Here is a 26,321-nt window from a genome sequence, read left to right as displayed (position 1 = left end):
CACACACACACACACACACACACACACACACTAATAGCCTTGAGGCATGTAAGCCGCAGCAGTTACCTAACATGACAGGCCAGTCTACAGGTGGTGTGAGATGCACAGATCAGCAAGACTGGACATTATAGAGCCACAGGCGAGGCTAACACCTTGTCTGTGTTAACACGCGCGCACACACACACACCCACACACACACACACGCTGGTTGAGCTGCAGTCAATGGTTGGCCAAGTCACAGTATAAGTCATGTGGTATTACAGTAAGCAAAGAGACAGGGGTTGGGTGGAGGGAGGAATATAGTGTGTTGTCCATGTACATCTGTGTGGGAAGGTCAAAGAGATGAGCAACAGAATCAATAAACACACTGCTGGAAAGTAAAGTTCGACACCCTGCCTCTTTTCTGTAGCTACACGGAGGATGCAGTGAGCAGAATAAATGCTCTCCCTATGAAAACTCAACACAACTCAACAGTCCACAGCTGAGATAATTGCTGTTATAACACAGTTTCACTTGTTTTAGGTTTTCAACAAACAAGCATCTTGACGCAGAAAGTTCAGATCACATCTCCTGTTGTGCCCAGACAATAGCTGAGACAAATTAACTTGTTTTATGAAAAATACAAGACTAAATAAATAAATAAGTTTGTGATTAAACAATAATGAATGTGGTTTTCCAAAATCAATTTTTATCATGGAGCATCTGCTTTTTTGGAAATTTCATATAGTTTATATTGTCCAAAAGTATAGCATCAAAGCAATGGTGGTTTATAGGACATGTGTATTAGTATAGGATGTGTATTTCAGTTTGTTAACTCAAATTCAAATAGTATAATCTGTGCATTGTGTGTGTAATCATATTTTGTAGCAAAATATTGTTGCAATTATATGCGTGAAGGCACTTAAAGGCATTTTGACATGTCACAGTATGAAAAGCACAGGTATAAATAATGAAATTAATGATGGCTAAATTTCATTTAAGTGCTTCAGTTTCAGGGTCCTGGTTTTGTGCATGCTGGCTCACTGTCACACTGCCATGACATACTGGGACACTTGAATAAAACAGAGCCAACAATTTCAGACAAGGTTTTATTTTGTTTGCTTGTCCCAGTCATCTATATTTCCAGCCATGAGCACTTTTCTTATCAACCTTTTAGCTTCTGATTTATTTATTTATTTATTAACACCAAGCCTGTTTGTGCCTGTGCATCTGAAGAGAGAAAACACTTCAGAAGTCTTGTTATCATTATAAAATCCCAGAATAATTGCATCCCTTGTTGCTGTTTTGGTGTGAAATTCATCCTCTCATCACATTGCACTCCATACTGAACTTGAAAGAGGATGAGATACTGCCTCATTTTCTAATTAGTGTACACCCAGGTGGTAGATTAACCTATGATACCTTCTTTGAAACATGGCTCCCCATAAGATATACCTATGTGTGCATATATACAGGTTGGTAAAGCTCATTATCACACTAAGCCAGCTCTTCCGGCATTTTAGACTTGGCATAGCTATAGCCAGGGTTATAAATATACATGTGTTTATCATCCTTGACAAGCAAAGCACAACTAATCCCACCTCCATTCATTTTTGTTTAGTAGTGTGTAAATATAAGGCACTGTCTTGTGTGCATGTTTCTGAATTTGCATTTCTGTGAGAAGAAGCATAATGCATCTCATTTACTCCAAACTTCCTTAAGGAAAAATGTCACAATTCAGTGTGGGTGGATGGGTGGGTGAAGCTTGTAGTAGAGAAATGTCTAGGGATGGAAAAGTTTAAAAAAATTTGTTTTCCTCATTCTGTTCTAAATGTTTTCTTGTTCGTGCACAGAACAGATTATACTTCATAATCCTAGTGAAGTCTATTGGGAATGAGACTGTTTTGCACATTTTGGCAAATATATTTAAAACTATGTGATTCCAGCAGATGTTTACAAATCATATTCATCGCTCATGCATAGAAAATGGAGGACAATAACAAAGAATCCTCTTTGTTGTAGTGCAGAAAACACTGAATAGTACAAAAAGATAGATAAAATATATGGAAAAAGACTCTACACTAAATTAAATGCCAAATTGAGACAAATAACATAAAACATAAAGATTAGCAGCAGTCAAATGCACCATAAATTATGCAATATCCACCATCCATCTTTGTAATCTTATATTATCCCTGACAGTAAACTAGTCTAATCCACTATAGTTTCTCAGTGGCTGTGATGATATCTGTTTAGATGAAAGGTTGGATTATGGCACCTTTTTTGTGAAATCAAGCCCGACTACAGTATTTCAATTTGAATTGTAAATATCAAAAGTGTTTGATATTTGAAGTCTGGGAGATTGAGTCAGTATCATTAAGATTATGTCTGTAAACTCCTCACACTACAGGATCATTTGGTCAGATAATATATTCAGATCAGCCTCGAATCAGGAACAACTCTGCAAGTGTAGGGAGCAGCGAATCTGACCGAAATCTGCACAAGTACCAGCACTTGTATCTATCATGTTTGTTTCCCAACTGACTCATTATTCTGGATCAGAGGGACATCCGACTTTCCTTGCATACATTTACATGTCTACTAATTGTCTGCATACTACCCAATGGAACTGAAGTGTTTTTACCCCTGAAAGTCTGTCCAGAATTTGGCAGCAAAAAACCATCTAATTTCAAGTCATCCACATATTTAAAAATGTGTGGGTGAGCACAGAGGCTTGACATTCATTAGTGTATAGGGTGTATACAGTCCTGTGCTAGTAGTTCTTGCTAATTAGAGGAAACAGTTTCTCTCCTTACTGAAAATGATGAAAAAATCGTTCATCCAAAAATCTTATTTAACCACAGAAACACCCGGACTGCAACAGGTGAATCTGGATTTACACCAGAAGGATGAAGGGTGGGTGAGGAAGTTGTTGGAAATCATCTAGACTGCTTTATTTTCTGTGTTAATTGTTTTTTTCTGCTATTTATACTCCTCTTACCAGATATATCTAAACTGATTCTTAAAAAAAGTTGTAAATGGTTAGGCAATTTAATAAGGAAAATAAGTCAGAAAGTCACTGGTCCATATTCCATGATTTAAGATATAAGGTTGCGTATGGGAGGAGGCCTGGATAAATGTGTCTACAGAAACAAAATGAGAACGCTACTAACACAAAGAAAGTGCCATAATCACTGGGCCATATTGAAGTTGTGCATGCAAGGGGAGGGGGCGTTCACACAAAAGCATGCGAAGGCTAATTAGAAAAATCTGAAAACTGTTTTGGCCGTGTTGCAAGCACTTTTAAGTTGAACTTCAGTTTGGCAGTTTAATCTGTCATGGTGTCCGAGGTTAACATTATGATGTCAAAACAAAACCTCTGCAACATCATTCAAGCTTTATTCTGCACTGCACATCTGGTGAAAAAGTTACAGAGGATGCACCTCGCTTAACATGAACTTATCAGCTGGATTACTTTGATGCAGAAATAAAACTATGAATGTGAGGACTGTGAGGAAACATCTACAGTTATAAGGAGCTACCTTTTTATAGGATTTTCGAACCTGACTTATTGGCATTTATGTTTGAGGCCTGAATTTTTTAAACTGGTAATGTGCATCATCCACAGGATCGTACTTGTACAATTTATTAATTTCTGTCTATTTTTATCTAAAAACTGTGTCAAATCTGCAGTAAAACCTGTTGCAAATGTTGATCACATTCTGTTCATCAGTGAAGGAGAGACGCACATTTACATTTATAACCTATTATACTTTTGCACTCTCTTTTTGCTCCAAGAAACATTTCCAGCTCACTAGGGTGGATGTGTCAGACCATGGCTCAGATAGGTGTTAAGCTGTCAACAGCTCAAAACTACAGTGGCAGTATCCATGCTAAAATGCTTCATACTTCATACAATACTTTCCTTTGCTCTTGCAACAGCACACAGCTTCGGTGTAGTGGGCTTTGCACTGTTAAAATCTCCTCTTATTGTCTCCAAACAGCTCCTCGTTAACACTGGACTTATCTTCAGATCATGTCAATCTGTCAGAGCCTGCACTGCTTACTGCCGGCTTCTCTCTGGCTTAACACTGCGATGCACAAACAAACACGGATGTCTGGTCCTGCTGAAAAGCTCGGGGTTTTGTTGCTGGCTTGTTCACTGACTGAAACAGCTGCTCGAGAACTTTGTGGTTCCCCTCCACAAGGCTTCCAGCTGGGAACAGTATGTCTGATCTTCTTGTTATTTCAACTCTGTACCTGTGCAGAATCACAGACTATAGGGATGTTTTGAATAAGCAGGCTTTGCCAAAACATCCACATGTTCAATGACTTATGTCTTATGATGTCAGCAGTGTGATAGAAGGGATCTTTTCTATTCGCCCCAGTCTCTAACACACATCTATCACAGTTGTATTAAGTTACATAGTAACACCTAACAAGAAACAGTAAACCCCACATTTTCTCCCAGCCACTTTGGGGTCTGGAGTCTGTCTTTAAATATGTAAATTTGTGTTCTGTAATGTTTCTAAATCAAATAATGAAAAACAATATTTAGGTTTGACACCCATAGTAATTAGGGGTGTGAAGAAATAGATTCTACATTTTGCCTTCCCCCGTTCGTAGGCTATGCTGCTTCTCGTGGGTACCATACACCACCTCAGGCACCACTCTGTATATCGCAGGACATCCTAAACAAATAGATTTGAAAGAACATTAGAACCGCAGGTGAGGAAACTCAAGTACCCTTCTGCCACCTAGCCATTTACTTTCTTATTTAACAGTTCGCTCCCAATTGACTATTTATTAAGTTATTGTTATTCAATATTTTTCAAACTTTAAATTTGACCATATGGCCTTATGTAGCATTCACATGGATTCTGGTAAACTGGATGTCATTTTAGAGCAGGATGGTAAAATTATGTATTGCATTCCAGTATTAAAATATTGTCACTTTTTGCCTGGAATATACAACCAGACGTTACATAGCTTCCTCTCACAATGAGAAAACATGGGCGATCTGAAAAACGAGAAGCTAATAATTTTGGTTGGTAAACAAAGAATGCACCAAGTGCAGTTGTCCTTTCACTAACTGACCTATCACACTATATCCCATATATCTTTTTAAAGAAGAATAAAATAACAGCAGTCAAACCAATGATCTGTTGATCTATACAAATCAAGACTCAATAGTCTAACAATGGCATCGAGAGTCAAAACTAATCGTGGATTTGGAGAATTGTGACTAATACAACACATTCTCAATCCCAACCTGTCACATATGCTGCTTGGTAAAGACCAAGACCCCTTGGCATCACTTTTTAACACACCGGGTACCCTTTTAGTGACGTTATTGCATGTGCAGGGCTCTGCAGTAAAGCAATAATAAATGATAAATGGACTGTTCTTATATGTCACATTCACACACATTCACACACTAATGGCAGGCGCTACTATACAAGGTGCCAACTGATCATCAGAATGGAACTGACATTCAAACAGTAATTGGGAGCAATTTGGGGTTAGTACCTTGCGCAAGGACACTTTGCCATGCAGACTGGAGGAGGCTGCTAACAAACTGCCGAATCTGATCATTTGGACAACCTGCTCTACATCCTGAGCAACATCCTTGTGTTATCTGTGTGACATATGTCCAGTGCCACACCCAAAAAAATGAAGGTGAAGGGTTTCTTAGACAATACTGCCCAAATTTTTTAAATCATATTTTACATATCTGATGCATCACAATGACTTTCTGATATCAATGTCAGGTCAATGTCTTTACCAAACTGATCCAAACAATTTAAGCAGACGTGCAAGCAAATAAATTGGTCAGTAACGGTCTTACCCTCCTTTGTGTATGTCTGCAGATGGAGGCCTCTTGCTGGCGGTCCCATCCTGGTGGACCTTCTTATCTAATGACAGTGATAGTGGAGCATCTCGTACAGGCAGCCCCAGCACCAGTGTCTCCTTGGTAACCGAGATGGCCTCATCACCAGTCCGACCCATGTGCTTCTTGGCGTAGTCAAAGCCCTGGACAGGCTGGAAGAAAAAAAAAGATAACACACACACCAGGGGTCAGAAAACCCTTGATTTTTACATGCTTTGGTGTTTGTATTTCTAATTTATTGCAGAATATCTGAGAACGGGTGATTATAAAATGGGTTTTGCTTTCAGTTTGCCTGTTGGATTAGACCAACAGCAACTTGATGCATAAAAACAAGCAGCAGTTTTGAGGACATAAAGCACATGCAGAGACAGCAAAAAAGCAAGACAAGATACAGTAGTATTCCACAGTACAATACAGTTTTTCATCTTCACTACTGATAAGTTAGGGTAATGTCATTTATAACCCACAATAATGAGTAATGAGTGATAAGCAGCCACAAAACGTATAGCACTGTGTATGGTTCAAATGAGCATAGTATAGCAAACCATACCTAATGTTGGCCAGAGAGCATCATATTGGTATGGAGTCACAAAATGAATTTGACAAAGCACACAGCAGCAGACAGATGAAAGAACAAAAGTGCATCATCTTAACTGGACAAAATGACACTTGCAGGTAAGTTTTTAAACTGTCTCAAGAGTTGCAGTTGACCAATTAGCTGACTAGCCTGCAAACTGATGTTAGCAGAGCACTTTGCCCCTGTGGTGTTGTCGGATCAAAAGTTGACTTTAGTAGAAAAGCAGTCGGCAGTCATTTAAAGCCTGTGGCTCTTGTTTTTTCTAGCTGTCTAGTTGTCAGTCAGTGTGACCGTCTGCAGTGGAGTTACTGCTTTACACAAAAACAGTAATAATAATAAAAGAAATGATTTGATTAGCTGTATGAAAACACGTTCTCTATGGGAACAGCATTCTGTTCAGGTTAGTGCAAACATAGGGGACGCCATCATGAATCCAAAAAAAGATTTTAAAATATAAATTTCTGTCTTTTGGGTTCTATTGTTGACATTCCATTTGCTGGAGCAAAAAACAAATAAATTTCATTTCATTTCATACTAACCCAAACAACTGTGGGATGTTTGGGAGCGGGTAAGAAGAATAATCTGAAGCTGGGGTTGCAGTATGATGTAATACTGTTCTTCAACAGACTTGAGTGGAATATTCTTAAAGCTGTGGTCCTTGATGAGGACGACAACAGTCTCTCTCTCTCTGCGACTCATCTTCTCAAAGACGCCCCTCCAACCCCTCGCGGCCCAGGGCAGAGCACCCCAAGCTTCAGAGGCATTTACAATATCTAAACAGCAGAATGAGAGGCTAGTACACCAAAGTCCCCCCTCAAAAGTTATTCTCCACTGATTGTTATTTGCCACTCGATAAAATTACTTTTCCAGCACTAGCAGTGAGTGGGCACTCTGTTTGAAAAAAAGCTGGAGTCACCATCATGACATCCTTTACCAACAATTTAAGCATTTTTCGTTTAATGCGTCAAAGGCTGGTTGGGCTGATACTTATTTATTTTATTTTATTGTAGTTTTGAAATTGACTGACGTAAATTCTGTTTTAAGACTTATTTTCTGCAGTAGCAGTTAACACTGTATCTGACATGCGGTTGAGATCCTGAAGCATAAATATCTAGAATCTAAGTTGGCGGTGGGACTGTTTATTTAAACGGGTAATAAAACCACTCCAAACCATTTTTAATTAATAAAACAACAACAACAAATGGATTAAGTCTATTCTAACTCCAATCTGATCAACAGCAAAGTTCTTTCAAGTGTAGCATTTAGATTTTCAGCTCAGCTGTCAGAGTTGCTTACAGCTAACATGACATGGTCTCCTGAATATTAAAGAAAAACCTCCAGATAAGTGTTTCTCCCATTCCTGATAAGGAAGGTAATTGGATGGACATCCCTCCCTGAACCAGTTTTTTATCGGTCTCCAAACACCACGGCTGGCATAATGAAAAAGTTGAAAAAATAAATAAATTAGAATGCTTAACAGCACCTTTGAAGTCAGGGGTTTTGGCATTAAGAGACAAAGAGAGAAAAGCAGCCGCAGACGCATTTTGCTAAGCCTCGGAGGCCTGGACACATTCTTTGTATATCTAAATGCCTTGCAATTTACTGAATAGGGAACGAGAGAAAAAAGGAGAGAAAGACCCTTTTTAGGTTACACAACAAAGCAGTCGAAACCCTGATTATTTTTTTTGCCTCCCCTTTTCTATTTTGAGCGGCTCTAAAATGGGACGCCTAATGCATTTGATGATGCATGCTAAATTCTGAGTGCATGTGAGGTTGGGCAGCGTGGGCATCCGGCTGACGGCGTTGTTAATAATTCATCAGTCATACACACCGCTGTGCCATCAGTCAGCTCCACCACACGTGGCTGCAGCTGTGGATGAGTGTCAGGAAATTGATACATGCTCATATAGAACACACACACACACACATTTGAGAAAGAGAAAGAGAGAGAGTGGGGACAGGCTCTCTCACCACGGCATGAATGTATGCATTGAGTGTGCGTGTCTGTATGCATCTTCTATCCGCTGAAGTGATGTATGATGACAGTTGTGACTCTATCGTGTGAAAGATGTATGGCGAGTGCAAAGATTCATTTGCCTATGCTGTTCACAGGCTGAGTGCGAGTTACTCTGTGTGTGTGTGTGTGTGTGTGTGTGTGTGTGTGTGTGTGTGTGTGTGTGTTTATGACGAGCAAACAAAGGGCAGAAGACGAGGGAGGTGGTGAATTAAATGTGCTGTTTCAATCATATCCCTCTTGCAATATGCATTATGCGTATGGATTATTAAGTAACAAACATTAGATGTGTTGTTGAACTGAGCCACACTGCACGTTGACAGTAAAAGCTGTCATTCAGTGGCTGATGGGTAATGGCTGGTCATGCATGGAGACAGTATGGATTCTCAGAAATGACAGGGCCGAGGGGTGTAACCTTGAAACGCATGCTTGACATTTCACGACTCGTGTTTTACCACACTGGCTTTCTCTTTCTGTCTGTTCTTTTCACACTCACAGAAGCTTCTTCCCTATTTGTCTCTGCCTCTTCTTCCTTTCTAATTCTCCGTCTCTTTTCCCTATCGTCACAACCACCACTCGCTCTCGTCCACTGTCCACTGACAGCGTGTTGACTTAACAAATGGCCATTTTTAATCTTCTGCGATCAGCTCAGTTTAATGAAGACTTCTGCTGCGGACAGGACTTGTGGTACGGCGCGAGCCTCTGATCAGTCTGTCAGAGATGGATGTCGATTTTTCTCCACATCCATTTAGAACAGTGACGGAGGAAATGAGTAGGAGAGGAGAGAGGCAGACGGCGACACAAGCACTGACCGTTTCTTTTAGACGTCATGTGTAGTGACAGTGAGCACGACCCCGCTGCACCAACAAATTAACCACACTTATTTTCCTTGCGTGCACTATCAAACAGAAGCGTCTCTTCTTGTCTAATTTTAACTCAGAGCAACAGCCAACAGCAGCTTGATGAGGTACAGCAGATGGATGAGATATGCTCTAGTCCCCCTGCGGCCATATTGATTTAAATTCAGCTCTAGCAGGACGAATGGCGGAAGCGCACCACAGAGCTGCATGCTAAAAAAAATATCCCAAAGACTTGGTACATTTAAGAAGTAAATAAAAAACACAGTAGGGTAAACTGGGCTGCACATCAGCATGGTGCTGCACCAGTTAGATACACTCCTCCTGGGGCAGGTTGAGACATGATGCAGCAAAATGCAAAATACCTCGAGTCCTTTAAATGGCAGCCAATGCATTGTACTGTCATTGAACACATTACAAATGAAAAATAGATTGCCTCTGGTTTTGCTGATTCCACATCTATTGTACTCCACATGGAAGCGGGCTATCTGGGGCTTTCACGCCTATGTAAGAAGGCACGGAAGGAGTAAAAGCCATTTAGAAGAATTTTCTGGCTACACAGCAGACATGCAGAGTGATGAAGGGAGCCGGACTCTGCAGAATCACTCTTTAATGCTTAAACACACATGCAGACCTAATATAAACCCCAGTATTGATCAGCGGCTTTAGCTTGTCCTGCGTGGTGACTGATAGCTACAGTTGGTTTGGGAGCAGATCACACACACATGCCTACACACACTCACACAGTAGATCAACTTGATTAGACTTGAAGTCTATTATTCTGCTTAGGTCTGATTAGTATTCATATGACCTAGACTGGGCCTGTGGGTTTCTAACACAGACCCCATTTACACCTGATATGTTAATGCAAAGTATAAAGCTAAAAGGAGTAGCATGCATGGTTCGGATGCCATTATCCAGATAACAGGTCACATGTTAATATCAGGTGCAAATGGGGCCATAAAGATTAAAAGACAGGTTCATATTTTTTCAAATCTGTCCAGTGTTTCCCATGTGTTTATTTATTTGTGGCGGCCTGCCACAATATCAACACTGACATATTGATTTTCGTTTTTTTTACTAGGCCTATTTAAAATCTATTTAAAAAGTGATTGCAGAGCTGCAGGCAGCGCGTATTCGTGCAGCACATCCTCTCGCTCGTCCCTCTCTATTCCTCTCTCTCCCTCTCCCTCATGAACACAGCTGCACAAATCAGTCCATCACAACGCTGTCAATGTGAGAGAACTAGCTTAAAAAGTTATTAGCAAGCATGTAAGGAGCCTAGCTAATTAGGAGAGCTAAGTTAATGTTAGAATACAGCTGGGTTTTCGAGGCTAACACGCTGTATATAGCTGGTAGTCAATATCGACAGCCCACCCCCCCATGCGTCACAGTTACACTGTCATTCTGTGGGAAACACAAAACCAAAGGAATCAAATCAAGCAGGTATCTTGCAACATTGCAGTCTATACAGTATGATATTCCCTTTTCTTTGACTATCCCTCCACTGCACATCAGCACATTTCCATTGGAATGTGTACTGATTTGTTCATAAAACTCCTTTAAATGTTCGTATGAACTGACAAGTACCAGTAGCTGCGTCTGAATTGCCCGTTGCAAACAGGTAGGTTCAGTTCACCGTTCACCAAAAACACACACTCTTTTAGAGAGCACAACACTGCTTTGCATATCCAGGTGACTTGCTTAAGATGTAATTGCTACGTCCTCACTTTGGGTCCTTTGTTCCATGTCATCCCTTCTTTCACCTCATTTCCTGTCATATCTCTCAGTGCCTAAGAAAGGCAAAAACTCTGGACAGTAGGACAAAAAACAGCCCATATTCATGTGGGTACGTGAGTCTTGTATTAACATAGTAACAATGTGAACCTATGCTTTAATCAACTGTTTAACTGTAGTTTGCCACAAACTAAATCCCTGTGTGAAATATTTATCTTATTTTGCTCAAGCATGCTACTGCTTGGGATTGGAAGAGGGTAAATAACGCTGTGGATAAGAACAGTGAATGTAGCCTCACGGCACATCACTGGTGAGTTCACATTTCGGGACTCTTTAATATTTGATGTGCTCTTTCATAAAACATAATATTAAACGTTTACAAACCATTGTGAAAACAAACAAAACCATGTAGCTTAGAAATAGAAATGTTAATATAATACTACAGTGTAAGGAGATACAGTAAAGGCATTATGTACATATATTTGGAGTGTTTACACCCTGCTGTGCTGTTTCACCAGCTCTATTACCCACCAAAAATGTCGTGTCTACCCATCCCTCCATCCTTCACTCGCCTTACTTGCCTCTCAAGGGATGAGGACGAGAGAGGCTGGATCAAAATAACCTGCAAATCAGCTGACATGCCCCACGACTGCAACAGTAACCACAGACACGGCCTCTGCATGGTCCTTTGTAATTCAAAGCGTTTTAGCTGCTCGGCTTTGAGTCTAACCGTGATAAAGTAGCTGCCATAATTCAGTGGAGAACCTCATATAAAAACAGAATTGGGTTGGGGGTCCGCGTAGGCTTCCTGCTGAGCCACTGTGGGATGAGGGTGGCTTCATCTGAGAGGATAAAAGGACTGGCTTGAAAGGGAAAGGAACTGGCAGAGAGGCGGTCTAGGCTGATGACACAAGCTTGAGTCACTTTTTATGGATGCTACGAAATAAAAATAGATTGGTTTGGTTCGCAGCTGTTGAGCTTCCTTTCTGCTCTTCATGTTTATGACCCCCGGTTAAAACTGGCTTCTTCTGGCCGTCAGAATTGAGCTCATTTGCCTGTTTTAACGAGCTAGCCTCTCCTTGTTAATTCAGCCAATTGACTCAAGCCAAAACAATTTAAATCTTAAGGAACGTGCCTGTGAATTTAACACCCCTATTATGTTTTTTTCACCTTTCCTCACTGCCCCCTCCCCCTCCCCTCTCTCTGTCTACTGATGTCCCACAGACAATGAGGATGTTGAAATAAGTCATGTCCACAGCACAATAGCCACATGCAAAAAAATTACCCAGCAACAACGACAGGCAGCACATACAGAAATCAGCAAACAAAGCAGGAACTAATTCATTCATCCATACAGTCAGTAATCCACCCAACCAGTGTCTTAGTGAATACCTGGTGGTGGTAACTGCCCTCCCTTCGATATGAGGTCTAAACAGGGAGAGAGTCAGAGGGACACGGTCAGGGAGGAGTTAATATAATAATGGAAGAGAACAGGAAATGACAATATAGGATAGGAGAGAATGCATCCAGTCTTCATAGTTTGGCCATCAATGAGTTAATAGTGTAATATTAACAGCTGCAATCTGGGAAAATCATGGCATTGCTGAAAAGAAGTGCGACTAGGCGAGAAAGACGAGCAGTCAGGCGGTCAGATTTTTATTGATATGGGCCACAAATCTGTGGATTTATTTACATTTGGTGCTCTGGTGACTATAAGTACACACAGTTACCAATTATTAACAAAATTTTGGGTGAGCTCACATTTGGTTTTACCTGAAAATAAAGTAGTTAGATAATCTGGCTAACTTGTCTGACCTTATTTCTTGCCCGTCAGTCTTTGCTATCACAGTGTCACACTGTTCCCTGTTTTACTCATCAAACAAAAGTATGAAAATAAGAGTCAAGTTGTAACCAGCTATATTAAGGAGTATAAAATATATGTGTTGCCTACTTTGATGCAAATTTGATGCAATTACTATAATCAGCAATGCAAATTAAACTTCAACTAAAGTCAAAACGGGTATCAGGAAGCTGGTTACAAATCACAATTTGCAGCTACCCATCCAACACCAGTTACACCATGTTACTGCTTCACTTTTGAGTACATTTTGATGTCAGCCTACAAAAGTATAATTGCTCCATCAGGATAGTTGCCAGGATCTTTAGAAAACACTGTACATATATTTGTAGAGATTTTTTTTTTTTTTTTTTTTTTACTACTGCTCAGTTGACAAGGGAATATTTTACTGATGGTCAAAGCTTTTAAATGTTCTTTGATCAGGAGACAGATATGTTTTGTGCATCGGTTTATTCATAGCATTAGGGAGATTCCTTTGCTGGGTATCAAACATTTTGCAAACAGCTTGGCCTGAAGAAATGTGGTCAACAGAGGGGGGTTATTCAGTGCTTGCGCAGCCACTGACAGGAATTCTCACTGGAGGGGAAGTCTAATCGTGATAACAAATGTGACAAACACTTTAAGATTATGGAATTCTGAACAAAGGCGTGCCGCTTCAAGAGCCTCTTCAGAACAAACGAGGCTGGCCAGCTTATTGCTTGTTTACCACTTCACTGACTGCAGTGACACAAGCAGCTGTTCTGGCGTCACTGCACTGTGTCCAGGAGAACAATCTCACCCGCTCAAACCAGCTGGTAGCAATCTATTACACACATGCTCATGTCAAATGATCGATTTTTATTTAACCTCAAATGAGGTGATGTTGAGTGAACGCTATTATTGTGAAAGGTCCACATTACCCTAAGGTTCACTTCCAGCACAGTGAGCCCTGCCCTTTTCTTCTCGGCCGATTAGTGTTCACAGCATGCATGATTAGCAATGACCACAGGCTATTGGGCAGCAAGAAAACCAATGAGTGCGGCCCGCACAGATAGGATTCCATTTTTCTGACCTGAAGGAACAACTTAACACAGACAGTTTGCTGTGCGATATGTCACTCCTTTACAACAGGGTTATGTAGTCGTTGTTTAAATTGCGCTGTAGAATTGGTTACAGGGACAGGTTCAGGTGAAGCAGTGATGTTTTAATATTTTGGGTTGAGACTTTGCTCCCCAAGAGTCAGCCAACAGCTGATTTCTATTAATAGTAGAAGGAGGAAGATGAACAAGAAGAACAAAGGAGAAGAGAAAAAGAAGATGGAAAGGCTTACCTTGGAGCGGGATTTGAAGGTCCTGAAGGCACCAGTTTTGAAGATGACCCTGTTCCTCTTACACAGAATGAAGGCCACCATGCCGATCACCACCATCAACAGGAAGAGTGGTGTCAGAACGGCCATGATCCACAGGTTGCTGGGCGGCGTCTTTACCACAGCTACAAACATATACATCTTATTCATTAGTATTTGATTGTGCGTTCAATTTCTCCTGAGCAGTTTAGCTGCTAAGAGACCCTTCAGTGATTACAGAGCGCACAAGACAAGCAGGAATAAACACACTACAACACTTTTTTCAGATCGGGTTGTAAATGTTTAGCACTAGGCTTGAGAGAATAGTTCGACAAATATGGGAAATAAGTTTATTTGCTTACTTGCCGAGAGTTAGATTGACTGTATGCTGTGTATGGAGCCAGCAAGTGGTACAGCTTAGCTTAGCATAAAGACTGGAAGCAGGGGGAAACAGCTGGCCTGGTTCTGAGGTTGGAAAAATCCACCTTCTTGCACGTATAAAGCTCACTAATGAACACCTTATGTCTCATTTGTTTAATCTGTTCAAAGGAGGATGTAATTTCCACTGGGGATAGGGGGGCATGCTCCCCTCAGTTTTCAAAATCCTAGTTTTGTCACCCTTTTATTTACAGTTTCAGTTAGATTTAAGGCTCGTGCAGACTACATGACTTGCTGTCTTGTAACATGAGTCTTGCAGTCGCTGTGGTGTTCACACTACGTGAATGATCGCTGACAGGGGGTCACACACTACACCAGCTGACAACGACTGTCACCCGACAACTCTATCTGGTCTCCAAACCACGTTTTGTCACGAAATTACACGAAACTAAACATTTTAAAGATAAAAATTATAAAGACAAAGAATATGGGTGGAAGAATGGGTTAGCAAACGCAGGTAGCAGGGATTGTCGGTACTACAGAGAGAGCTGGAGATGCCAGATATGCGGCTTGCGTCTGTGATCATTTGCCCCCGATCACAGTCCGACTCTCAGCGAGCTTGGCGACTGGAAAATAGGGCCTAAAATGGTGTAGTGTGAACCAGGCTTTACAGTACTCACTTCATAAATCTCTCTAAACAATATTTTCTTACTGTCCATCTGTCGAAATCCCGATGAGAGCAAAGAGGAGCTGATAAAAATGTGGCCTTCAATTAATACTGTACAGAAATTATATGAATGATTTGCAGACTTTTTGAAGATTTCCTATTACTAAGTTAGGCTTACTGTCTTCTGACTGCCTTCTAGCTTCATATTTAGCACACAGACATGAATCAAAGCAAATAAGAATATTTCTTTCTTTGAGCTCAGTTTGCCAAAGAGATGTGTTTTCATTTTCAGGGCCATCAAGGTAAACTAAATTAATTTTCCAAGAACATTGTGTTCAGTTTCCAGCTTGTGCATTGTTAGGAGGATCTGTGAAGGGCGCTGATTGTTTGTGGTATCTGTTCAGTTTGTTAATTATGCATTCCGGGAAATGATAGGGAGAAAAGGTGAGAGGGAACACTTTGTCCTATCCAGCAGCTACAGTATGAACATCCTGCTGAACATTTTCTGAAAACCATTTAATAACAAATATACACAACTTCAGTCATCTGAGTTAACACCAGATAAGGGAGGAAACACAATCTTTGATTTGATTTTGGGAGTTAATGCTTCATTGGATGAACAGGGAATTATGGAAATTTATTGAAATTTATTTAAAAAATAAAAAAAACATATTCTAGCCAATGTCACGGTAAGCCAAGACTGTTGCGCTTGAGTTCAGCAGATAAGTCATAAAGAGCATTTAAACTGGGAATGTTTGTGGCAGTGTGCTGTGCCTACAAAGGCTGCTGAATCAGAAATGTGCTCTATGACTCGACTGTGGGTCACAATATTACATATGTGCTAATAGCTAAATGCAAAAACTAAATCTGTGTACATACAGTATAGTCTGTGTGTAAAAATGTAAATATATGTAAATATAAAAAGAGTTCCCTGTCATTGGAGTTAAAGGAATAATTTAACATTTGGCAATCCAAGAGCTACATGAGGAGATTGATACCACTCACATATCCATTCAGTAAATATGCAGCTAGAGCCACCAACGGGGCAGGTGATACATGATAATGCATTATATAACACTGTACAGTAAGAGAACAAGCTTACGTTCAGCCTGCACTTGTACAAAGTATCCCAGTGTCAGAGCCATGGTCTGGGAGTCCAGACTGCTGAGGGTCTTGGCAGCGCTGGCTCCAGTGACAGGGGATCCGTTCAGCTGGACGTAGTATGTCATCTCTGCAGGGTTCTTGGGACCGGGCAGTCGACGCATGCTCACCATCTGAGGACAAAGAAAGTGTCCAATATGTCAATCATTCTGTAAAAAAAGTTTTAAGTTTTAAAAAACTTTAAACACACTTTAAAAGTGTTTAGATGGCTTTGAATGGTCTACATACACTTACAAATGCATTACCATATCGTATTAGCTCTGGACTCCTTTGTTCAAAAGAATGTCACAGACATAGCTCATTTTAAAGAAACAAAATACCAGCACAACCTATCATCTATTGCCAAAATCCTTTATCTCTCCACACTGATTAAAAATCTCTGTCGTATCTACAGTGGCCCAATCAAAGTTCTGAATCGTCTAGGCTGCTTTGATCATGGCGAGCCATTTGCTGCAAGATGACTGCACTTGGGGAAGACACTCGAGGATAACTGAGTCACTTGAAAATCTCAATTTCCTTTCATCACACATCAAACACCTTTTTTTAATTTGACGAACACATCTCACGGTTTAATCAAGTCTAGTAATTTGATTTTGTCATAAAAAGAAGGGATGTGTTTTTAAATGGCTGGATGATTTCTCCCCCTTGCTACATTTTCTACCCCCCAACACCCCCCTGATAAGCCTCTCCCGCCTCCAATTCTGCAGCCATAAAACTGGTCATCTGTGACTTCCCATAAAAACTTGAGGGTGTGTACAGAACAAAGCCCAGGAGGAGTCAATCACTGGCTTAATTTGCACACAACAACAACACCGGGCAGGGAGATGACACATACAGAAAATATCACACACACAAACCGTTGTACGTCTGTGCTTATGAGAACCTTCAGTTCAAGTACACTAAATCCCTCATGTTCATCCCAAACTACTACCTCAGTCTAATGTTATCTTGCCTGTTTTTAAATGACCATATTCGGCGAGAACGATACCAACAAATCAAAGACATGATATTTTCCAAAGCATACTGTGCTGTGAGTTTGTTCATGGTTTTCATTGGCAGCATTGGTTTCATTTCAGCTGACAATGAAGATCTACTTGCAGATTTGAGGCCTGTTTTAAAAAAATTATAATCCATATGAATTTATTTGCATATTTAGTTATTTATGTTTGTTTGAAGGTTTAATATTGTGTGGCATAGGTTTATGAACTCCCCTTCTTGATGGATTTAAAGATAGCAACCTTTTTCATGCAACAACTATTTGAGGTATGGCTACAACTAACAATTATTTTCATTATCAATCAGTCTGCTAAAAAATTTCTCAATCCATCAATAAATACACAGGATAATTTTTAAAGCCCAATGATATCAAATTGCTTGTTCTGTTCAACCAACAGTCTAAAGCCCACAAATTTCAGTTTGCTATCACATCAGACGAAGAAAAGCAGCAAATTCTCAAAATTAAGACGCTGGAATTAGGGAATGTTTCGCATTTTTGGCTTGAAAACAAACCTCAGGGACTGATCAATTATCAAAATAGTTACCGTTTCTGTAGATCAACTACTCACTGCAGCTCCAATTGCCTATATCAGTTTTTCAACGCATGCTGATTTCTCTTTCTATCTTATGTTTCGGACAACTTCCTTTCTGATCACTGCAGGCAATTACAAATATAAACAAATATAAAATCCTGGATTTTGGAGCTTTCTTCAACACATCACCAAGGAGAGTTTTCAAATCTGACCCAGCTCAGACGTGACAAGATGGTGCTGTCCACGGTAGGACTGCAACTAATGATTATTTTTGTAGTCGACTCATCTGTTAATTATTTATTCGATGAGTCGACTAGGCACGATTATTTTTGTCCCCCCCAAACCCTAACCCTAATTAAACCATTTAACTAATAAACTTCAAAATGTCTGAAAAGGACCATAAGAGTGTTACCACCTGCGAGGTGCAAGCAATTCTCGGCAGGCATCATGCAGAATTGGTTCACAACACCGGCACCGCTAACCTTGCGGGTGCTTGTGGAGCTTCTCAGCCCCTAAAACTTTTGTAAAACTGCCAATATCAAGTTCTACACAGTTGTTTTCTTCGCCTCAAAACCTCTCAAAAGTGTGTGATTAAATAGCGTACAAAACTTGTAAAAACAAAAAACCTTCAGCTATTTCTCCACTTCTTACTACTTCTTTGTGAGTTACAGTCAAGCAGTCATGGCAGACAGCGCCCCCAGCACTTCCTGTAGTGCATTGCAGTTAGAAATAAACAACCAGAAATGTTGTTAAAAGAAGATTGCTATCTCTCCCTAAAACAGCATCTTTGTAACGTTGCGTCGGCAATGAAATTTCACCTCAGCGAATTTTTATAATCAACGTCGTTGATTACGTCGACTAATCGTTGCAGCCCTAGTCCACGGTGCTGAATGTGAAGCTGGCTTGAAGTTTTATACCAACATTTAGTGTCCTCGGAGGATTAATCGGACTGACCCGGTGATAACTAACTTTTAATTGTAGGCCAGTGTGACATCTCCACATTTACTTGATGTATTGGCACACAACCTGGGACAGTGCATAGATGGTTTACAGAGGATGAATCCTGATTGGTCATCTCCAATTTGAACAAAACTATGTTTATGACCATGGTAAACATTACACCTGTAGGCTCTCACTGTTTTGTATTTTTGCTCCTGCTAAATCAACTTGTGTTGTGTTCTCTACGGACTACTGGAAAAATCACAGTGGATTCGACTACATCACACAAAATTCACTTTGACAGAATATGCAGGTGATTACCTCTCCGATTGAATGATTGATTGATTGATTGATTGATTGATGATTGGTTGGTTTATTTTTCATGCTCTAAAGTTGAAATAATATCATAAACTATCACCCTGCAGATGTGAAAACTGTTAAAATAGTTTCATTTGGAAAGATGTGCAGACTGGTCCTTTTAAAGCAAAGAAATGTACAAGCATAAAGAGAATCTGCCATCGCTACCGCTGGTATTACACACAATGACACACAAAAATCCTATTCGCACCTACCTGTACAGTATAACCCCCCACGGTGGTGGCCCGCCGAGATCGTGCTGCCCGAGAGCCCTGCCTGCCGGCCACCAGGAACAGCTCAGCCAGCCGCTGCTCCATCAGGCTGGCGAAGCTCTGGTAGTTGGCCTCCAGGGAAGAGCTGTCCACATCCTGGATCACTGTGAGCAGAGACCAGAGAGGACAGAAGAGGGATTTAGGGAGTAAAGAGGCGTTCAGGCATGCAAAGAGGGGCGAAAGAGGAGGCAGGTGAGGGGATGGTGGGGGGGGGGGGGGGTTGATAACATGAGGCAGGAGAAGAGCAGAGAGAGGGAATGGGAAAACGGGTGATAGGAGGGAATGTGTGAAGACGGAGGAGGTGAGAAAATATCAGAGGAAGATCATTTCAGGACAGTATTGATATTGAGGAGAACAAGGGAGGAGAGAGGAAAAGGAGATGAGTGGGATATTAGACAGCACTGGATGATCGTCCTTTTCATTTAAAAGCTGCTCATCCGGAAACTTTTATTACAGCGTCATCTCAAGCACACACACGCACACAGAAATAAACACAAACACATATCGATGCACACACACACACACACACACACACAGGTGCTTGCATCAACCTTGCTCCTGAGTGTTTTTCTTACTAGAGGCTATAAGTGAGATGGAGCAGTGGACACACTTCACACACACACACACGCTTCAGCATCATTCACGCCCGGCCGTGATGTGATGTGAAGTGATCTCTCCCTCTGCCCCAGTCAGGAAGCTGTGAATTATACATCAATAGGTTTTCTCAGGAACAGAGCGGCTAAAGACACTCTGAGCACAGAGAGCACGGGCAGGCGGGTGAGGGAGGTAATACAGAGGAAAGGACAATGTAGAGAGCACCTCTATTCTGCTGAATTGCACAACAGCGAGCACCGGGGCTTTTTACTAACTACTGTTTGGTCCAATCGATGCAGCTCCTGATTACCGCTGATCACCCAGTTGCACTTTTTGTGTGTGTGCAAGAGCAATTTACCTGTTATCACCCAATAGTTCTTGGTTGCCATCGACGTGTTGAGATTATGGTATTCAAGGGCTGAAGAGAGAAAGAGAGAGGAAGTTAAAGGTTTTTGCGTTTTTTATAAAGCCTTCTGCAACACCACCTGGATTTGGAGGACCACCAGTTAATAATGCATTTCCTACATTTCACACATAATTCCCTGCTCACCACTTTCCAGCTTTTTACACAACTTTTAACCCTAACACAAATTTAGCTTATATACGATTTTATAAACTTTTCATAACATATGGGTTGGATTAACCAGTTACGGCCCCTGAATTATGTTTTACATCTACATAATAAGGAAACAAATAAAGTGACATTGTGTTGATACAAAACATATCTGCAAAATGTTGACTGACAATTTATTTTATTTGCTTTCCAACAACATTCACTCCTACTCGCAACTAAAGCATGATTAACACTTATCATTGCTATGTTTAGGCACTAACATTTAAAAACAACCCTGTCATCAGACCCCAGTCTTTGGTGTCAAAGCGCTCTAATTCCATCCATCACAACCACCTCTCTGCAACTTCAGTGTGGTACAAAACACGTTTCCTTCATGGGAAAAATGTTGCCACTGAACAAACAAAACCATGGAACAACTATGTTTTCCTCAATATGAATCAGTAATTTCTGGAAGACAGAGTTACTGCAGACTACACATGGAAGTCATTAGAGACAAAATCTGAGGTTGTGTGTGTGTTAGGGCTATCCCCTAAACATCATTCGAAAAGTCCCTGAGTCAAATCCCTGTACTTGTATTTATTTTTTATTTGTTTAATTCATTGTCATTATACACAGAACACTGCAGGATAACAGCACAGCAGTCTATAAACTTTTACAAACAGAGTCTTGTCTTAGAAACACTTAAAACTACAAAACTAACTGTATTGGAAACAGAGAAGGGTGATGGAAACGGAGGGCAGCATGACGCTGGTACATCCTGTTCTTCTGCTGTTCAGATCACAGATAGTGAACAAAGGCATTGACGTAAAACTCATGTAGGCTGTAATATGAGTTTAGTGTGGGGCAGCTGGTGCAGATGCAGATGATCTGGACTGTACTGTAAAAGTAAATGTCTGTATCTGTATAGCACCTTTCTAGTCTTTGTGACCACTCAGAGCGCTTTTACACTACATCACACTCACCATTCACCCACATTCATACACTGGTGGAACAGCCACCAGGGGCAATTCGGGGTTCAGCATGTTGCCCAAGCCACTCCTGGAGTGAATAATATATTTATGATTATAAGTCATTAGAGATACTAAATTACGATCACGACTGGCCCCCTGTAGTCAGCTTGCTCATCAGGTGAAAACAGTGTTGTGACAGCTTTAACCAGAAAAGTGTTAAAATCAGATATGTTCAATCAAAGCATAGGTGTTACTACTACTATTTACAATGGGTCCCCGTAAGCATAACAGTGTAACAGTGAGTCAGCATGCACAATATTAGGAGCAGATTAATGTAATTCATTTTATAATTACACCTGTGCTTTTCCTACTGCGACATGCCAACACATATACACATATTTTGAGAAAAGGTCAAACTATGACAAACCTATTTACCCACAGTGAGACTTTTGGGGCCCCTGGGAGCCTAGAAGTCCATATGCCCACTTAGAAATCTTTGGGTAACCTTTTTATGCCCAGGTTTAGAAATCAAGGAAATTTGAACGCAGTTTGAAAAAGAATCTCCTCAGGTGGTACATTCTGTCGGAACGGAGTTTTGTGGAGGCATTCAGGACGTGACTCCACTTTCATGTTGATCGAGGTATTTCCGACACGTGCTAAAAAATTTATTTGGAAATTTTGATTTGTCTTAGTCAGACTGCTGAAGCCTCATATTAGCTGTAGCTGAACTTGCAGAGAATGCAGTTATGCACATAACAAAGATGTGAGTTGAAAAGGGGTAAAACTTAAAAATGTGCTAAATATGCCTTTTATTGGTGTATTTTAATACTGCTGATTCAAGTTTTGACGTGATTACTTTGATCAAAAGCCTGTTAGGGATCCATGGAAGCCATGAAAATGTGACAGATGTTTCTGTCCTGCAGAGACAGATCTGCAGAGGAGGAGATTTTTAGCAGTGGCCCTTGGCACGGATGATAAAATCCGATTAAACACAGCTTGTCAGGTTTCATTACCAACCTTTACTTTCTGACCTCTCACTGTCTACTTCCTCTATCCATCTACACCAGCTCTCACTTTCTTTCTGCCTGCGTGCCTCTGTACCTGCCTCATTCTCTACCTGTTTACCTGTCAGCTTCTTCATTTCCTAAAATGCCTGTTCCTTTCCGTTCAGCCGACTGTCTCCCTCTGTCTACTACCCATCATTGCTCCCTCAGTCCATCGCCCTCTTTCTGTGTCCTATTCATCTGTCAACCTATCTCTCCTTATTTCCCATCTGCCTGTTTCACCATCTGTCTCCACCTAACTCCTCCGAGCTGGCAGTCTGCCGAGAGTTGTGTTCAGCTTGAGTCAATGGCGCTGCAGCAGTGGTAGCTGTTAATACCAGCAAGTGTTTCTGCTATGCACTCTGTCTGCCTGTCTGCTGCCGCCTCCCTGGTGCCTGTACGTGAACAAATTCACATTCACTGAGCTTTCTTCAACTTCTTCAAACAAGCTCACATGAACACTTAAGACATACAGCACTGAAGTGTTAAGGATCAGACACATTCAGTACCCTTCAGAGAATCATTTCAATGGGCCAACGAACTATTCATTTTATTACCACAGCAGCTGGAAACTTTTGTTGCATAATTCCAAAAGAGAGAGAAGTAAAAACCTCCAATCGAATTATCAGCAAATGTAAGATGATATGTGTTTTGTCCTACTGTCAACAAATCCAGTGACCAGACCTAAACCTACAATGAATTGTCTGTCTCTCAATACTTTGACTTCTCAACCCTGTCTGTGGCACTCAGTTTCATAGTTTCATTTTTTAAAAGGCTCTAAAATTTACCAGCTGAGCACTGCAGTTTTTAGCAAACTCAAACAGGAGTAAACAACAGGAGGGCATTTGTTGCGCACTATTTTCAGCCATGAAATAATACACATTTGGTGCTCTAGGGAGTATTTCCAGCAGAAGGCACTACTTGGATTGTTAATAGTTGTTTTTGTCTTTTCATGTCTTTCATTTGTTTAAGAAAAATAAAATATATAGTGTAATATAGTTTTTTCTGCTCTCTCTCCATCACTGATTTAAGATAGATTGAACATGTGAAAACGGCACATTTGCTTAGCAGTTGGGTAGGTCTTGTCAATGAAAAAATAAAGTGATGTGTATGTTTTAAGAGCTCAGTCTTAAGTGTGACCACAAGAAGCCGCAAGAAAGCCTCAAGATTATGGCTGAACGGGCTTGACTGACGGCTAATAATGAATAGGATTTTTGAGGCTGACACCAAGATTCATATTAGAGAGTTAAAAAAAAAAAGAGATAAATAAACATTTTTGATAAGGTAAGGTTTTTAACAATTGCAACCGAAAAATGTAAAGGGCAGGACATTTAACAGTTAAATGAAGAAAAAAAAAGGTTCACCACTATTTGGTACAAACAATATAATGTTGACACTGTTTCAAAGCATATATTGTATTTACATACATCAATTTCTTATAATTTATGGATTGCCATAAAGGCATACCAATATACCTTCGATGAGCTATTGTCGACAGACTTATCAGTCGGGCTCTAGCAGCCATGCACAGAGGAACACTGTTGGGTGTCTGCTCTACGCAAACATGTTCACACAGGTGCAATCAACACCTATAGTAGATAATTAAATTTAAATTATGTGGCTATCCATACATGGAAAGTACAATTCAAAACTTGAAACTAGTTGAAAAATTAGGAAAAGCTATTTATTCATTCTCAAACAGGATATTATGAACTTTCTGTAATCATAATATAATAATTTGCTGTATTGTTGGATGGGAAGTGGGAAAGTACTGTACATGTACTGTTTATCCTCCAGAGTACAGATTGTAAATGAATCTCTAGTTCAGTGTGGTAGTGCTCTCCAGTTAAATGGTTACATGCTGTAAACATGGAGGCAGCTGCCCACACACACTCCTCTGCATGTAAACAGATGGTGAAGGTCAGTATTCTGGCTGCTTTGATCACATGAGAATTTATCATCCATTTGTGCTCTCAATATAACCACAGTTAATGCATCTGTGCCAATAGATCTGGACTAGTCACTGTTATCACTGATGTGTGTCTACTCACAGCCATTCTTCAGCCGATCATTAATTTACTCATCGCTTCATGTGATTCTGTTATCATTTGCTCATTGTTTTGTGATTAGTCAAGTAAGCTGTTCTTTAGGGACAAACAGAATTTCTCTGGTGATGTCAAGTGGGTATGGATGTGACCATGCTGTGGAGTGTGATGTTTTAGCCCTTTGGGTGTTGAGAGCACGCACAAATGGATAGTAATCTAATCTCACCAGGCTAAAATTAGCTCATTCAGGGGACATGGACAACAGATTGCCTATGGCATGATTCAGATGATAGGGGCTGTACAGCTGTTTGCCCTTTAAAAACCCACAGATGGCATTTGAGGCTAGAGTGGAATACAAACAGAGCTCAAGTGGCTCATCTACGGGGTCTATGGTCTTTTAAGAGTCGGAGTCTAATTAAACAAACAATGCCTGTGTGCACTGCTGTAATAATTAATGTAAATAATCATGTCAATTATGATGTTTTTTTAAGCCGGATGGCAGATGATGTAAATAGTAAAGAATAAAAAAATACTCTAACTAGACCTAATTTGGCTTAAACCTACTGTAGAAAATCCTAATAGCATGTTTCAAAACAACACGGAGATGGGAATCCAAGTTTCCATTGTCAAAGTCCAGTTGTTTTTATGTCCTGCCGGCTTCCCTCTAACTTCCCTTCATGCGGCAAAAGGTCACACACATGGTCACACGAATTGTAAAAAAAAACAAAACAAACTTATTCCAGTCCACAATTATGTTTTCTCTCTAATGTATCTGAAAAAGCAAATAAGTAGTATATAAATGTATTTTGTAGGAAGCAGGGTGAGAATGTGAAGCGCATTCTAAGCTGGAGGCCATAGTATAGTCTGCCTTCCTTCTTTACTTACACAATATAGATTAATCCTGAATTCCCCCTTTGAGAAGCAGGTCAAACATACGCTGAGTCATGAATCATGCATTGCCCTGCAGTGAACTCAATGGTTCTTAGCAGTCAGTGTTGTTGAAGGCAGCGTACATATGGCTGTGTAAGTCTGTCTCAGCCCAGCAGCACACTACTAGAGAACAAGCAGGACAACAACTGTTATGTAATGGCTATAAAATTAGCACAAAGAGCTTCCTAATGTCCAGTTCTGTGCTAAGAAAACAGACAGCATGAGTGGCCTTTTCACCGGGGAAACTGACTAACTAGGTTGGGTTAGGTCCTTTTCTGTCCCCTCTTCAGCTCCGAATACCTTTGTTCCTCTTGTGTCAATAATATAATCCTCTACTGCTGGCAGTCCTCCATCCTACCTCCAACCTCTGTCTGGAGAGCCTTTTAAAGAGGTGGTATTATGCTCATTTTCAGATTCAAAATCTTATTTAGGGGTTGTACCAGAACAGGTTTACAGGGTTTAATTTTCAAAATACACCATATTTTTCTCATACTGCACATTACTGCAGCTCCTCTTTTCACCCTGTGTGATGTACGCTCTGCTCTTGGGCTACAGAGTGACGCATCTTACTTGTACAAAATCTTTGTTGGGAGTTGTACATGCACAGTTCCCAGGTAAAGACTACTAGCCAATCAGAGAGCAGAGA

The 26,321-nt window shown here is 40.5% G+C and overlaps 1 protein-coding gene across 4 annotated transcripts in view; it reads right to left on the bottom strand.

Moving 5' to 3' along the window:
- Window positions 1-26,321, bottom strand: part of LOC119894352 (UPF0606 protein KIAA1549L-like) — a 112,430-nt gene that overhangs the window by 26,849 nt on the left and 59,260 nt on the right. For 3 of the 4 annotated variants that reach the window (XM_038707052.1, XM_038707054.1, XM_038707055.1), the window contains exons 8-13: window positions 20,492-20,551; window positions 19,483-19,643; window positions 16,384-16,555; window positions 14,222-14,382; window positions 12,447-12,482; window positions 5,828-6,021 (exon numbers count right to left, since the gene is read on the bottom strand). In XM_038707052.1, the coding sequence (XP_038562980.1) occupies window positions 5,828-6,021; window positions 12,447-12,482; window positions 14,222-14,382; window positions 16,384-16,555; window positions 19,483-19,643; window positions 20,492-20,551 (784 nt within the window). The remainder of the gene's footprint in view (window positions 1-5,827; window positions 6,022-12,446; window positions 12,483-14,221; window positions 14,383-16,383; window positions 16,556-19,482; window positions 19,644-20,491; window positions 20,552-26,321) is intronic. The other variant, XM_038707056.1, reaches the window with a different exon arrangement.

The sequence above is a fragment of the Micropterus salmoides genome, unplaced genomic scaffold (genome assembly GCF_014851395.1).
Source record: "Micropterus salmoides isolate LMB-PRFRI ecotype aquatic unplaced genomic scaffold, ASM1485139v1 Ms_hic_scaffold_8, whole genome shotgun sequence".
In the NCBI taxonomy this organism is placed as follows: Eukaryota; Metazoa; Chordata; class Actinopteri; order Centrarchiformes; family Centrarchidae; genus Micropterus; species Micropterus salmoides.
The sequence above is the reverse complement of the archived record's forward strand: the minus strand, read 5'-3'. Positions and strand labels throughout refer to the sequence as shown.